General features: G+C 42.8%; 1 protein-coding gene across 9 annotated transcripts in view; it reads left to right on the forward strand.

The window, feature by feature from the left end:
- Window positions 1-13,319, forward strand: part of LOC106608929 (CD99 molecule-like 2) — a 29,033-nt gene that overhangs the window by 7,798 nt on the left and 7,916 nt on the right. For 2 of the 9 annotated variants that reach the window (XM_014207162.2, XM_014207160.2), the window contains exons 4-11: window positions 851-970; window positions 2,106-2,204; window positions 5,468-5,548; window positions 9,866-9,928; window positions 10,760-10,831; window positions 11,111-11,155; window positions 11,296-11,415; window positions 11,544-11,609. In XM_014207162.2, the coding sequence (XP_014062637.1) occupies window positions 851-970; window positions 2,106-2,204; window positions 5,468-5,548; window positions 9,866-9,928; window positions 10,760-10,831; window positions 11,111-11,155; window positions 11,296-11,415; window positions 11,544-11,609 (666 nt within the window). The remainder of the gene's footprint in view (window positions 1-850; window positions 971-2,105; window positions 2,205-5,467; window positions 5,549-9,865; window positions 9,929-10,759; window positions 10,832-11,110; window positions 11,156-11,295; window positions 11,416-11,543; window positions 11,610-13,319) is intronic. The other 7 variants (XM_014207161.2, XM_014207164.2, XM_014207163.2 and 4 more) reach the window with 7 other exon arrangements.

A 13,319-nucleotide genomic window follows, 5' to 3' on the forward strand; every position in this document is an offset into this window, starting at 1 on the left:
AACTGAGTTGGAAGGACACCTGTATCTTTGTAGTGACTGGATGTATTGCTTCACCATCCAAAGTGTAATTAATAACTTCACCATGCTTTTTAATTTATTTGTTCCTATCTACCAATAGGTGCCCTTTGCGAGTCATTGGAAAACCTCCCTGGCCTTTGTGATTGAATCTGTGTTTTACATTCACAGATAATTGTTTGTGTGGGGTACTGAGATGAGGTAGTCATTCAAAAATAATTTTAAACACTATTATTGCACACAGAGTCCATGCAACTTATTATGTGACTTGTTAAGCAGACTTTTACTCCTGAACGTATTTAGGCTTGCCATCACAATGTCTAAAAACATCATTCCACTTTGACATTATGGGGTATTGTGGGCCTGTCAGTGACAAAAAAAAACAAACTCAATTGAATCCATTTTATAACGCAACAAAATGTGAAAAAAGTTAAGGGGTGTGAATACGTACTTTTTCTTCTCCTTTTTTTTCTCTCCCAGTACTAATCAGGCCCGACCCTGAACAGGCGTGTTCAGGGTGGTATGGCCACAAGCGTATTTTGTTTATCCCGTTTTCTCCCTGAAGTTGGTCCCTTGGCTCATCTCTGTGTGAATACTTTCTGAAGGCACTGTATGTTCTAAAGGGCTACTTACCACATGCATGAAAATAATTCCTAGTGCAAATTTAGACAAATGACAAAGACCTATAGGTGTGCGGGCACAAAGCAGGCAAATAATCTCTTAAGCAGGTAGGCAATAATAAGTATGTCATATACGGCCTTTGTCTTGACGTGTATGCAATCTAGCCATGGTTTGACTGTACTGACTTCGGCCATTTTGATGTTGTGTTCTTCAGACCTGGACCTGTCAGACTTCTTTGGAGAGGGTGACAAGATTACCACCACCAAAGCTCCTTCTAAGGTTCCTCCTAAAGTCCCAGCAACCAAGGCCCCGCTCAAACCCAAACCCAAACCAGGTGAGACATGAGGGAAGAATCTACCATAACCATACAGGCTTTCTAATCAGACCCTTTACACTTAACAGGTGAATGGAGAAATCCCTGCAACGGCCTGCTTACTAAACCCGCATGCATTAAGTCTCTCGTTTAGGAGAGGCTTTTACCCTAAGTGACTCACAAGTAGCCTATGTAGAAGACAGGTGGTGTACTTAGCAAATGTAATGGCCGCAGTAGAGTCGTGTAGACGAGTGTAGAGTCAGCCAATACTGCTTGTCAATAGATATTGATTATAAGCAAAATGCAGTCTCGGGTTTGAGTCAGCTGGAACAGTTGACGGGTAAACTATTGACAACAAAGTCTAGACAATGCTTCAGATGGATCACTACACTCAAACCGTTTTGATAAACACTGCTATAAGACAGCACGGTATCTCTCTTGTGAAAAAGGCTGTCCCTTATTGGTTAGTCATAGTCTTGGCCTTGCACCTCTTGTTTATGTGGTGCAGAGGAGGCTGGTGGGCTGAGCTATCGGAGGACGGGCTCGATGTAAAGGCTGGAATATAATAGATGGAACAGAGTCAGATACGTTGTTTTTGTGTGTTTGATGTTTGGCACCGTTCCATTGATTCCATTCCAGCCATTACAATGAGCCCGTCCTCCTATAACTCCTCCCACCAGCCTCCTCTGATGTTGTGGTATTAACGTGTATGTACATTTGTAGTCACCATACTATTCTCAGATCATCTCTAGCTAAATCCTCTACAACTCACAAGCACCTCTACTATAGTACTGTATGTGATTCCATTAACCCTACTAGCTATCCCTAGAGTGATCACAGCACTAACAGATCTGTACAGAACTTGTCCTAACACCACTTAAACGAAGGGCTAGATTCAATCCGGAGCGTGGAAGAGCCGCGTTATAGCGTGATTTACATTTAAAGGGGATTTCCGATTGAGCCGGCATATGCAGCGTTTACTTTGAATGCAGTCCCTGCGAACGCAGAAACATTGCCTTTAAATTCCAATAACGCTATAGCCGAATCTTCCACGCTCTGGTTTGAATCTAGTCCTAAGCCTAGCATTACGCCTTATTAAACCAGACTGAACGCTAACTAGGCTATACTAATTCCTGAGCACTCACTACACTAACAGATGACACCCAGGCTGATTTTGACTTTGGGCCCGGCCTCCGCCCGGGCCTGCTCCCCCGCGCCACCAAGGGCCCCCGTAACCCACCTAGGCCCCAGCCCGGTTGGTACCGCTACCACTTAACGAACAGACGTGGGTTCAAATACTATTGGAAATGCTTCAAAACGTAAATACTTTTAGCGTTTACTCTAGCCCGCAGAAGTGCCAGATGGGCGGGAGCTTGCAGTCTTTGGACTGTTCTATTGGTCCATTAAGCTAGGCAAGCTCAAACAAGCACAGATAAAGTATTTCAAATGATTTTGAATAGGGTTTGTACCCAGGTCTGTTAACGAACCATTCCCATTCCGTAATTAGAACCACCATCCCACCCTCCCGTCCGTTTTCACATCTGCGTGTGTGTCCTAAATGGCACCCTGTTCCCTATACTGCACACCCTGTTCCCTATACTAAATGGCACCGTGTTCTGCACTACTTTTGACCAGGCCCATATGTGGGGAACAGGGTGTCATTTCAGATGCAGCCTATGTATCAGTGTCAATATTCAGTGAGGGAAAAAAGTATTTGATCCCCTGCTGATTTTGTACGTTTGCCCACTGATAAAGAAATGATCAGTCTATAATTTTAATGGTAGGTTTATTTGAACAGTGAGAGACAGAATAACAACAACAAAAATCCAGAAAAACGCATGTCAAAAATGTAAAAATTGATTTGCATTTTAATGAGGGAAATAAGTATTTGACCCCTCTGCAAAACATGACTTAGTACTTGGTGGTAAAACCCTTGTTGGCAATCACAGAGGTCAGACGTTTCTTGTAGTTGGCCACCAGGTTTGCACACATCTCAGGAGGGATTTTGTCCCACTCCTCTTTGCAGATCTTCTCCAAGTCATTAAGGTTTTGAGGCTGACGTTTGGCAACTCGAACCTTCGGCTCCCTCCACAGATTTTCTATGGGATTAAGGTCTGGAGACTGGCTAGGCCACTCCAGGACCTTAATGTGCTTCTTCTTGAGCCACTCCTTTGTTGCTTTGGCCGTGTGTTTTGGGTCATTGTCATGCTGGAATACCCATCAACGACCCATTTTCAATGCCCTGGCTGAGGGAAGGAGGTTCTCAACCAAGATTTGACGGTACATGGCCCTGTCCATTGTCCCTTTCATGCGGTGAAGTTGTCCTGTCCCCTTAGCAGAAAAACACCCCCAAAGCATAATGTTTCCACCTCCATGTTTGACGGTGGGGATGGTGTTCTTGGGGTCATAGGCAGCATTCCTCCTCCTCCAAACACGGCGAGTTGAGTTGATGCCAAAGAGCTCCATTTGGTCTCATCTGACCACAACACTTTCACCCAGTTGTCCTCTGAATCATTCAGATGTTCATTGGCAAACTTCAGACGGGCATGTATATGTGCTTTCTTGAGCAGGGGGACCTTGCGTGCGCTGCAGGATTTCAGTCCTTCATATAGTAGTTTGTTACCAATTGTTTTCTTGGTGACTCTGGTCCCAGCTGCCTTGAGATCATTGACAAGAATATCCCGTGTAGTTCTGGGCTGATTCCTCACCGTTCTCATGATTATTGCAACTCCACGAGGTGAGATCTTGCATGCAGCCCCAGGCCGAGGGAGATTGACAGTTCTTTTGTGTTTCTTCCATTTGCGAATAATCGCACCAACTGTTGTCACCTTCTCACCAAGCTGCTTGGCGATGGTCTTGTAGCCCATTCCAGCCTTGTGGAGGTCTACTATCTTGTCCCTGACATCCTTGGAGAGCTCTTTGGTCTTGGCCATGGTGGAGAGTTTGGAATCTGATTGATTGATTGCTTCTGTGGACAGGTGTCTTTTATACAGGTAACAAACTGAGATTAGGAGCACTCCCTTTAAGAGTGTGCTCCTAATCTCAGCTCGTTACCTGTATAAAAGACACCTGGGAGCCAGAAATCTTTCTGATTGAGAGGGGGTCAAATACTTATTTCCCTCATTAAAATGCAAATCAATTATAACATTTTTGACATGCGTTTTTCAGGATTTTTTTGTTGTTATTCTGTCTCTCACTGTTCAAATAAACCTACCATTAAAATTATAGACTGATCATTTCTTTGTCAGTGGGCAAACGTACAAAATCAGCAGGGGATCAAATACTTTTTTCCCTCACTGTACATGTATATTCCCATTGTCTTACATCATCATCCCGTCTGCACTGTTGGTTCGAAAGACTAGCGCTGCTTATGGGTGACGTATGCCTCTTGTTGGAAGACAATGCCTATGTCCCGTCAGTCTAAAACAGAGGTGTAGATATACAGAGTTTGGCAAACTCAGTTTTAGATTTTAGAATTTATATAGGCACCATTTTGACACCATTCTAATTAGAATGCGTATTAGAACGTTAATGGCATAGAATGTTTGGAAACAACATGGAGGCTAGTTTGCCAAAATCTCTATACAATATCAATGGCTCTGGTCTAAACTAGCTTCCTTGTTCCTGGTCTCTGCTTTGCATCATGAACACTGGTCTGATTAGACTGGACAGATGACAACTCCTAATGGTTATAATGGGGGAGAGGAGATGAGGAAAGGAAGCGAGTGAAGATTATTGGAACACACTCCATGTCTATATTCACACACATTATAGTGGTATCTTGTCTGCATCAATTACATCTTGTTCTCCTATAGCACACCATTGTAGACACACTGTAGACACACACACCATGTTGTTTTCATGTTGTTGTTGTTTGTCTGTTGTCTGTTGTCACACATGTTGTTGTGTGTGTAAATATTGTGTTTTGAGTCAGTATCTTCGTTTCACTGTTGGGCTTTTGAGCCATAGAACACTGTCACATTCTGGAATGCAACCAAGTGACCAAACAACAATTTGACCTTTGAATGACCTTTGGACCTATTTAGTACGTATTCAATCCCAAAATGTTTCGTTGTCCTCATTTGTGGTCATTGTAAGTTTGTCTATTTGATGTATACAACAGCTTGTTGTATATTGCTCTATTTCTAGAATGATTGGTATATTGTGACATAATTGTAGCCTAAGTGCATGTTTGGCTTGACAATGACAGCAATGGAATTGGCAAGAGCACAAACAGATCTTGGACCAGGCTAACAGAAGTCACTACTGCAGTGGTTTCCTCTCGGTTGAGGTGTGCTAGACGCATCGTAGCAGTGGTTTGTTCAGGCTCACCTTTGACACATTTTCCCCACATTTCCTGGTTTTCCAGAAATCCCAGTTGGAAGATTCCCAGAATAAGGAGAGAATAAGCACGAAATCCAGAATCCTCCAATGAGGATTTCTGGGAAAACTTGGGTATTTTGGGAAAGTTACTGTCATTTTGCAACTCTACCTTTGACCCCTGACCTTTCCCTGCAGCAGGTGATGAGTTTGACCTGAGTGACGCTCTGGACCCCAAAAACGACATTGGAGGGAAGGACAAGAACAAGGGACAAGCAGGTTACCTATTATTTTATTATTTGTCTATTTAAGTGTTTTGTATTTTTTTGTTAATTTATTTGTATATGACATACTTATAGTGGGGGTTTGCAATACATATGGTACAGGGCACAAGAATGAATCAGTTGGACGGGCATTTGATTTCCAGAGGGGGGGCGCGCTTTTTCACAGAACCTCCTATGTGTGAACGAACTTGGCATGAACACATCCAGTCATGATGTTTTCATCTGATTGTCAAACAAATCACTTAAAAAAGTAATTTATTTTCGCACATTCTTCCCGAAATAAGTCAAGCATCCGAACAGCGCATTCGCCAACTTTCCTTCAATTCGCTAGTGGCTGAAACTATCTCACCGGAGAAAGCATTCGATCGAGCGAAACAGCGCCCCTCGGTCTCACTATATGTTCATCAAATCAAATGTGGTCACATACACGTGTTTAGCAGATGTTATTGCGGGTGTAGCGAAAAGCCCATTTATCTGATGCCGTCTGACCTGTCATACTCTTTCTGGCCAGACAGCATCAGATACATGGGCTACATATAGTAACTAATCAAAAGAGAACCGGCGCGTTCTCCTAGAAGCTTGGCTGGTGCGTAAACCCGCGAATTCAGACAAACAAAGAGGTGTAATGGGTTCGCACTCCACAATTTTTTTTGTATTTTGTATTTTTTTAAATATATTTTACTGCATTTGCCAGCAGCATACCACCCTGCATCCCACTGCTGGCTTGCTTCTGAAGCTAAGCAGGGTTGGTCCTGGTCAGTCCCTGGATGGGAGACTAGATGCTGCTTGGAAGTGGTGTTGGAGGGCCAGTAGGAGGCACTCTTACCTCTGCTCTAAAAAATATCCCAATGCCCCAGGGCAGTGATTGGGGACACTGCCCTGTGTAGGGTGCTGTCTTTCGGGTGGGATGTTAAATGGGTGTCCTGACTCTCTGAGGTCATTAAAGATCCCATTGCACTTATTGTAAGAGTAGGGGTGTTAACCCTGGTGTCCTGGCTAAATTCCCTATCTGGCCCTCATACCATCATGTCCACCTAATCATCCCCTGTTTTACAATTGGCTCATTCATCCCCCTCCTCTCCCCTGAAACTATTCCCCAGGTCTTTGCTGTAAATGAGATTGTGTTCTCAGTCAACTTACCTGGTAAAATAAAGGTAAAAAAATAAAATCAGGGATAGCGTACACAGATGTTTTGGCTTTACAGCCTTCTTCAGTGTGTAGGTACAAATATCTTTCATTCAAAACAGCATTTGCAAAGATCAACAGCTGTGCAGCAGGTGCATCTAATCAGAGGTTGCATTCATCTGCCAATCAGGGATATCGCTTTTCTGGTCTACCTGTATACAAATGAGACACAAAGAGGTACAGAATTATAGGACATGGGAGCGGGCACGGGCAACTCATAAATCAATCGCCCCCAGGTGTCCACTCACCTAAATACATCACATCAATTCATCAGATAGCCTACCACAAAGGACATCAGGCAAAGCCGTTCATAAATATGTCGGGCCAACTCATAAACGATATGCAAAATCTTGTATAACAGTCTAAATGTGGCTTATAGGAAGGAGGTGAAATCGAATTCATCGTTTAAACCGTGTGGAGATACAGAATTTGAATGTATACATTAAAAAATATATTTTGTTTTGTAAAGTGTTTCGCAACTGGCGAGGTGATATCCTGACGTCTAATAGCGGATGTATGTTCTCCAAGACGTAATTTCAAGGCACGGGATGTTTTTTCCAATATAATTCTAATTGCAAGAATTTGATGGAGGATGTTTCAGTTAGAATCGTCCCAGTGAACAAGCACCAAACCAGCGGTAGGGTGTTGGTTGCAAAGCACTGCACGTCAAAAGTGATTTTTATACTCCCAAGTGATGATGTAAATGTACAATTTATATCAATTTGTTTGTAAATGTTAATCGGACGTCACACATAAGATGCAGCGTTTTTTGGTGAATATTTGTTGTGCGTTTTGTTGTAGAGAATTCCAGCTAATGCTAGCTAGCAACTTACTGTGTCTGGTGGGGTCGTATATTTTGTACAGTGCGTGAGTGCAGAGTTGGATGGTGAGCCGTGCATTGCATGACGTGCAATTTTGTGCTGTTCCTATCAGGTACATTGTTAAAGATATTATATTGTAATTGTATTATTTTTGGTAACTACATTGCCCCAGTGAACAAGCACCAAACCAGCGTGCGTGAGTGCAGAGTTGGATGGTGAGCCGTGCATTGCATGACCTGCAATTTTGTGCTGTTCCTATCAGAATAAAGCTCCATGACTGGTGCTACAAGTTGGGAGTTCGTGTCGATGATTGATTGCACACAACGCAAGAAGAGTACTGTTACACTACAAGAGGTACATGGGAAGATCTACAGGGGGGAAGCATCCTTTTATGAATGCCTCTGACCACATCTGCTTTAACAAATACGTTTGATAGATTTCTTGATCGTTTATAGGTGAATAAAGGTAGATTCTAAAAAGCAGAATTTAAAGAGGAGGCTGATGATAATGTACCTGTGTTTATTGACAATAGACTTGATGCCATTACGGCTATCATTGACAGTAAGTATATAGTTTACAGGAAACAGTTTCTTCTTTTTTTGTGGGGATTTATTAAGTATCTGGCTTCTGTTCAAGCTTTTAACTTGTTTAGGAGCTTAATCAAGCCGGGTATCCTCACAAGCGGAAACGCTCAAGAAGAGAGTTTGATTGTCTATCATATTCTTCGTTTGTGTCACAGATGCGACGCAGCCTATGAAGTTGGCTTACTGGTAAAACCTATTTTTAGGGGGAGAGGGTGATAACTGGCAATATAGTATTTTCTGTAAACTGTAGTGCTTAGATATTGTCCCTTTGCATCAAGTACATCTAAGAAATGTATAGAGTTAATGTTATTTTCCATAGTGAATGAAATTGATTGTACTCTAGAGTTAATGTAGTTAAGAAATTAATTAAATTTAATTTCGTAACCCGACCAGATCATAAATCAATCGTCTATATAGCTGGTCCAACATTTAACATGATCTTTGTAAGGATTGTTTTCATAAATAAAATCCAATTAGAATTTCCCCATAAAGGGATTTGCATAGTTAATGGAGTTCCCATTGCTGTTCCAAAAGTCTGTAGATAGTAATATTTATCAAATAATGTTTTTTCTTTTTATTAAATTAGTTATGCAAGCTCAATGATATTGTAATGAAACGGCAGGGAGCAGGTTTCGAACCCTCGACCTTCTAGCCCGAAGTCCAGCGCTCTATCGACTGTGCCGCAAAAGCATGCTCAAGCGGCAGAGTCGATTTCCACGCTTATAAACCTAGGGTCGTTACAATATAATTTGTTGGCACCTCGCTTAAGCGGTTGGAGAGGAAGAATTTGAGGGCCTCCATACCGCCATCATTTGGAATATTGGTATATATTAAGAGTGACTAACCAGTCTCCTTCAATAATGACTGGTATACTTTGTAGTTTCATTAGAACAAATGCTGTTTTGAATTAAAGAAAAGTGGACCCACACACTGAAGAAGGCTGTAAAGCCGAAACATCTGTGTACGCTATCCCTTGATACAGTAAACATTTTAAAAAATATGGAATATTGAAGTAAGCTTTATGCGACATATTTTTGAGTGCGAACCCATTAAACTTGTTTGTTTGCCTACATATAGTAAGACAGAGGGGCGCTGTTTCAGACACTTGCAAATTGAAGGAAAGTTGGCGAGTGCACTGTTCGGATGCTAGAATTATTTTGGACGCACGCCATCTTTCTGTTGGCGCGCGTCTCGGTCAAATAAATGATCAATATTCTATATTTTATTTGGACGGCAAGGAGGTACGGTAAGGCCGGCCAGATCCCCTAAAACCAGCCCATAACGCCGTCCCTGTCAAATCCAAGTTTATTGTTCGCGTACGCAGATTTGCAGATGTTATCGCAGGTGCAGCGAAGTAGTATGGTATTTACTAGGCCTAGATTCAATCCGGAGCTTGGAAGATCCGCGTTATGGTGCAATTGACATTTACAGGTAACTTCCGATTGAGCATATGCAGCGTTTACCATGAGTGAGTTCTCTGTAAAAGAGAAAACATTGCCTTTAATGTTGTAGTGTAGTAGCAAGTAGTATAGTCATAGTATAGCTGTACAATCGCAGTAATGTTCTAGACACCGGAAATAGTAGTATTAGTGGTAGTATTAGTTTAGTACCGCCTAGTACTGTAAAGTAGTAATAGTACAGTATAGTAGTAATATAGTAGAGCAGTAGTATTATTATAGTATTAGTATACAGAAGGTTGATGTGGTGTCATGTGCTCGTCAGATAAAGGTATCGGAGGCGGGGGCAAGGGTGCCGGAGCTTCCAACAACAGAGGGGGGAATGGGGGTAAGAACCCTGCCTGACCTACCCTATACCGTGCCTACCCTAACCAACATGGTCTACCTGACCGAACTAAACCCTACTGTGCCTGTCCTGCCTCTGTCTACTGGGCTGGGTACTAGCTTCTTGGATAAACCTTCTTGGATAATACCTCGTTCAATTTAACCTCATTCCTCTCTTTAATATCCAATATATCTGTCCTGTCTTTATGTCACTCTCTCTATCTTTTATGCCTGTCTCTCTCTCTCTTTATCTCTCTCTGTCTCTTACTTTCTGCCTCTCTATCTCCATTTATCCATCTCTCTATCCCCCCGATCTCTCTCTCACACCATTAACAAGGCCTACTGGGGAGTTATCGACTGGTCACACACTGAGCGTGTGTACTGCGTTTGGATGGGTACTGCGTTTGGATGTATTTACACATACTCTACTAAAAACTTCCTCTTGGCATGTTTGTACTGTGGGTGTACTGCGCACAAAGCAGGACTGATGGTCTATATCCAAAACCCACATCCTCAAAAAGGCACCACTTCCGATTTCCTGACAATGTGGTCATAACATCTGGCAACTTGCATGGGGATGGTAGCTGTAGTTTCACTCTGTCTGGGTCTTGTCAAAGGCTAATTTCCTCTTTTTCCTCCCCGGGTGAAATCTGGCAACCAGCACTTATCCTCTACATACTGTGATTGACCCCTCGTCTGCTGAACTTTGTCCTCTCTCTGGTGACCTTCCTTTGGAGACATTGGCGTTGTTTGTATGGGGGACCGTCCCTGGCTTGGAGCCTGGTGTGTCAGGTTAGGGTTGCCAGTTAATGTAGTCCTATATCCCGCATTTTAGGTGGATCCTTCTCGGACGACGATCTGTTTGACGTTGGAAAAGACAACACCTATAAACCCGACAAAGGGAAAGGTAATGATCTCAGATTTGGGAAACGACGAGATAAACAAACAAAAAAAAGAGCTTAAGGACAGACTTCTGTGTTCAGACCTTTGCTTGTATTTCTTATGATGAATTATTGACGGTACACTTGTTTTAATATGACAAATAAATATATTTACATCTGGGTTGTTAAGATTCTCTTGTCAGGACACAAGGTGTAAATACTGTCTATTTATTGACATTGGTTGCACGTGAATAAATAACGTGATAGACTACCTCGCAGTACATCTTTCAAATTTGTCCATGTAGGCGGACGTAATGGTGGCCCATCCACTGCTGATGACAACAACTATGGTATGATGACAACAACAACAATATTGGCTGACAACAACAACAACAGTATTTCTATGAAAAAAAAAGATTTACATGGTCTGTGTCTGATATTGATGGTTGATTATGAATTATACCTCTCGTGTGTTCTTCCTTCGTTCCAGACACCATGGCGGAGACCGGAACCATCGCAGGGATCGTCAGTGCCGTTGGCGTGGCGCTGGTTGGCGCGGTTACAAGCTACATCTCCTACCAGAAGAAGAAGTTCTGCTTCAGCATACAACGTAAGTGACCAGCTGGGACAACTGTCCTCTTTAATCTAGAGATAATAATACATGAATATTTAATAATTAATTAATTATAATAATCTAGATGTGAGATGATCTCAGACTGTTGTCTCCTCCCATCACAGAGAGCCTGAATGCAGACCTGGTGAAGACCGATAACCCGGACGCTGTGGTGGCCACAGAACCACAAGGTAACCACCCATAGAGAGCTAGAGCTCTATTCAATCAGATCCGCTTTAGCCCACATTTGCATAGCGGTTGTTTTTGCAGTGTCAGAGGCGGAACTGCGTTAGAGCTGACAAATCCACAAGCGGCTCCTCTGACATTATACCTAAAGCGGACATTGCCATTGGCTGCACGGAGTCGCATTACGAGAAATCCCATGCGTCCTTGTTTACAAGTTGGAACTCTGGAATGTGAGATGTAATCGACACCTTGATTAGGCTGATAGAAATCCTCATTATTTAGTGGAATGATTTTCAATTTGAGCGCCATTATTTCTATATACCACTTTCTCGTTCTTAACTTCTAATGCAAGTGGAACGGGCAGTGCTTAATTTGTAAATCAGGAGGTGCCGGAACCAAAAGCGAGTGCGAGAGGGGGGTGACCTGGGGAGCGCTGAGGTACTGAAAAAAGGAAAAAAATCACCTTGATAATAAAGCATATCATCACATTTGCGTAGTGACACAAAACAGTAGAGTAGAGGCACTTACAGAAGTTGCACACATGGGGAACATTGTAGTAGTAGGGTCTGGGAAAAATGTGTCCTTTTATAAACGCATTTCATGCAATTCTAAATAATCTTACATGACTGGAGACTTGGGCAGAATCTTTTTTTAATACCGCACAAATGATCGAAATGACAGGCTACTTTGACGCTGACAAACTGAGAATCTGAGATCAATTAAAATGACTTTAGGTCCGTCAACAGCATAGGCCTACGTGTGGGGAGACACATATAGGCTACAATATGAGGATGAAATTATAATCCTAAAAATGCTGTCCGGTTTCACTGACTCACCCAATGACGCGTTGCTCACTCGCTGGTGAGTATTGATAGTTTTGTGGTGTTGTTGGTCGACACGAGAGTGAAATATGAAACTGTATTCTCTCCAGTTAAAAGGGTCTGTCAGGGAGATGGAGAGGGAAGGAGAGGGAGGAAGTGGGAGGGAGATGGAGGGGGAGGATCTCATGTTTGTTTTGGTAACTCAATACTCTGGGAAGGAGACAAAAGAAAAGTGAGAGAAAGGTTTTCCTTACCCCGGGAACTTATACCATATATGACCAACACCTTTCTTATTATGGAATCCATGAGAAGAAGCGATCTTTGTGCTTGGACAATATGCAGCCTATTTTACTTTACTTCAAATGAAGTAGATTAGAGTAGATAAAATGACCTCCAATTGAAAATGGTCATAGGGCTAGTTCTGGTTGTAAAAGGTTTATGAAGGCATTATTAAGCTTTAGAAGTTTCAGTTTGTGGGCCCTACCGTCTGGCGCAGCGGTCTAAGGCACTGCATCGTAGTGTTGCGGCATCACTACAGCCTGGGGTTCGATCCCCGCGACTGGGAGTCTCATGGGGCGATGTCCGGGATAGGGGAGGGTTTGGCCAGGGGGGCTTTACTTGGCTCATCGTGCTCTAGCCACTCCTTGTGGCGTGCCCGGTGCCTGCAAGTTCAACAGTATTTCCTCCGACACTTTGGTGCAAGCTGACTTCTGGGTTAAGCGAGCGCTTGTCAACAGTGAAGAGGCGACTCCGGGATGCTGGCCTTCTAGGCAGAGTTGCAAAGAAAAAGCCATATCTCAGACTGGCCAATAAAAAGAAAAGATTAAGATGGGCAAAAGATACTGAACAGAGGAACTCTGCCTAGAATCCCGGAGCATCCCGGAGTCGCCTCTT

Source organism: Salmo salar, chromosome ssa07 (genome assembly GCF_905237065.1).
Source record: "Salmo salar chromosome ssa07, Ssal_v3.1, whole genome shotgun sequence".
NCBI lineage: Eukaryota > Metazoa > Chordata > Actinopteri > Salmoniformes > Salmonidae > Salmo > Salmo salar.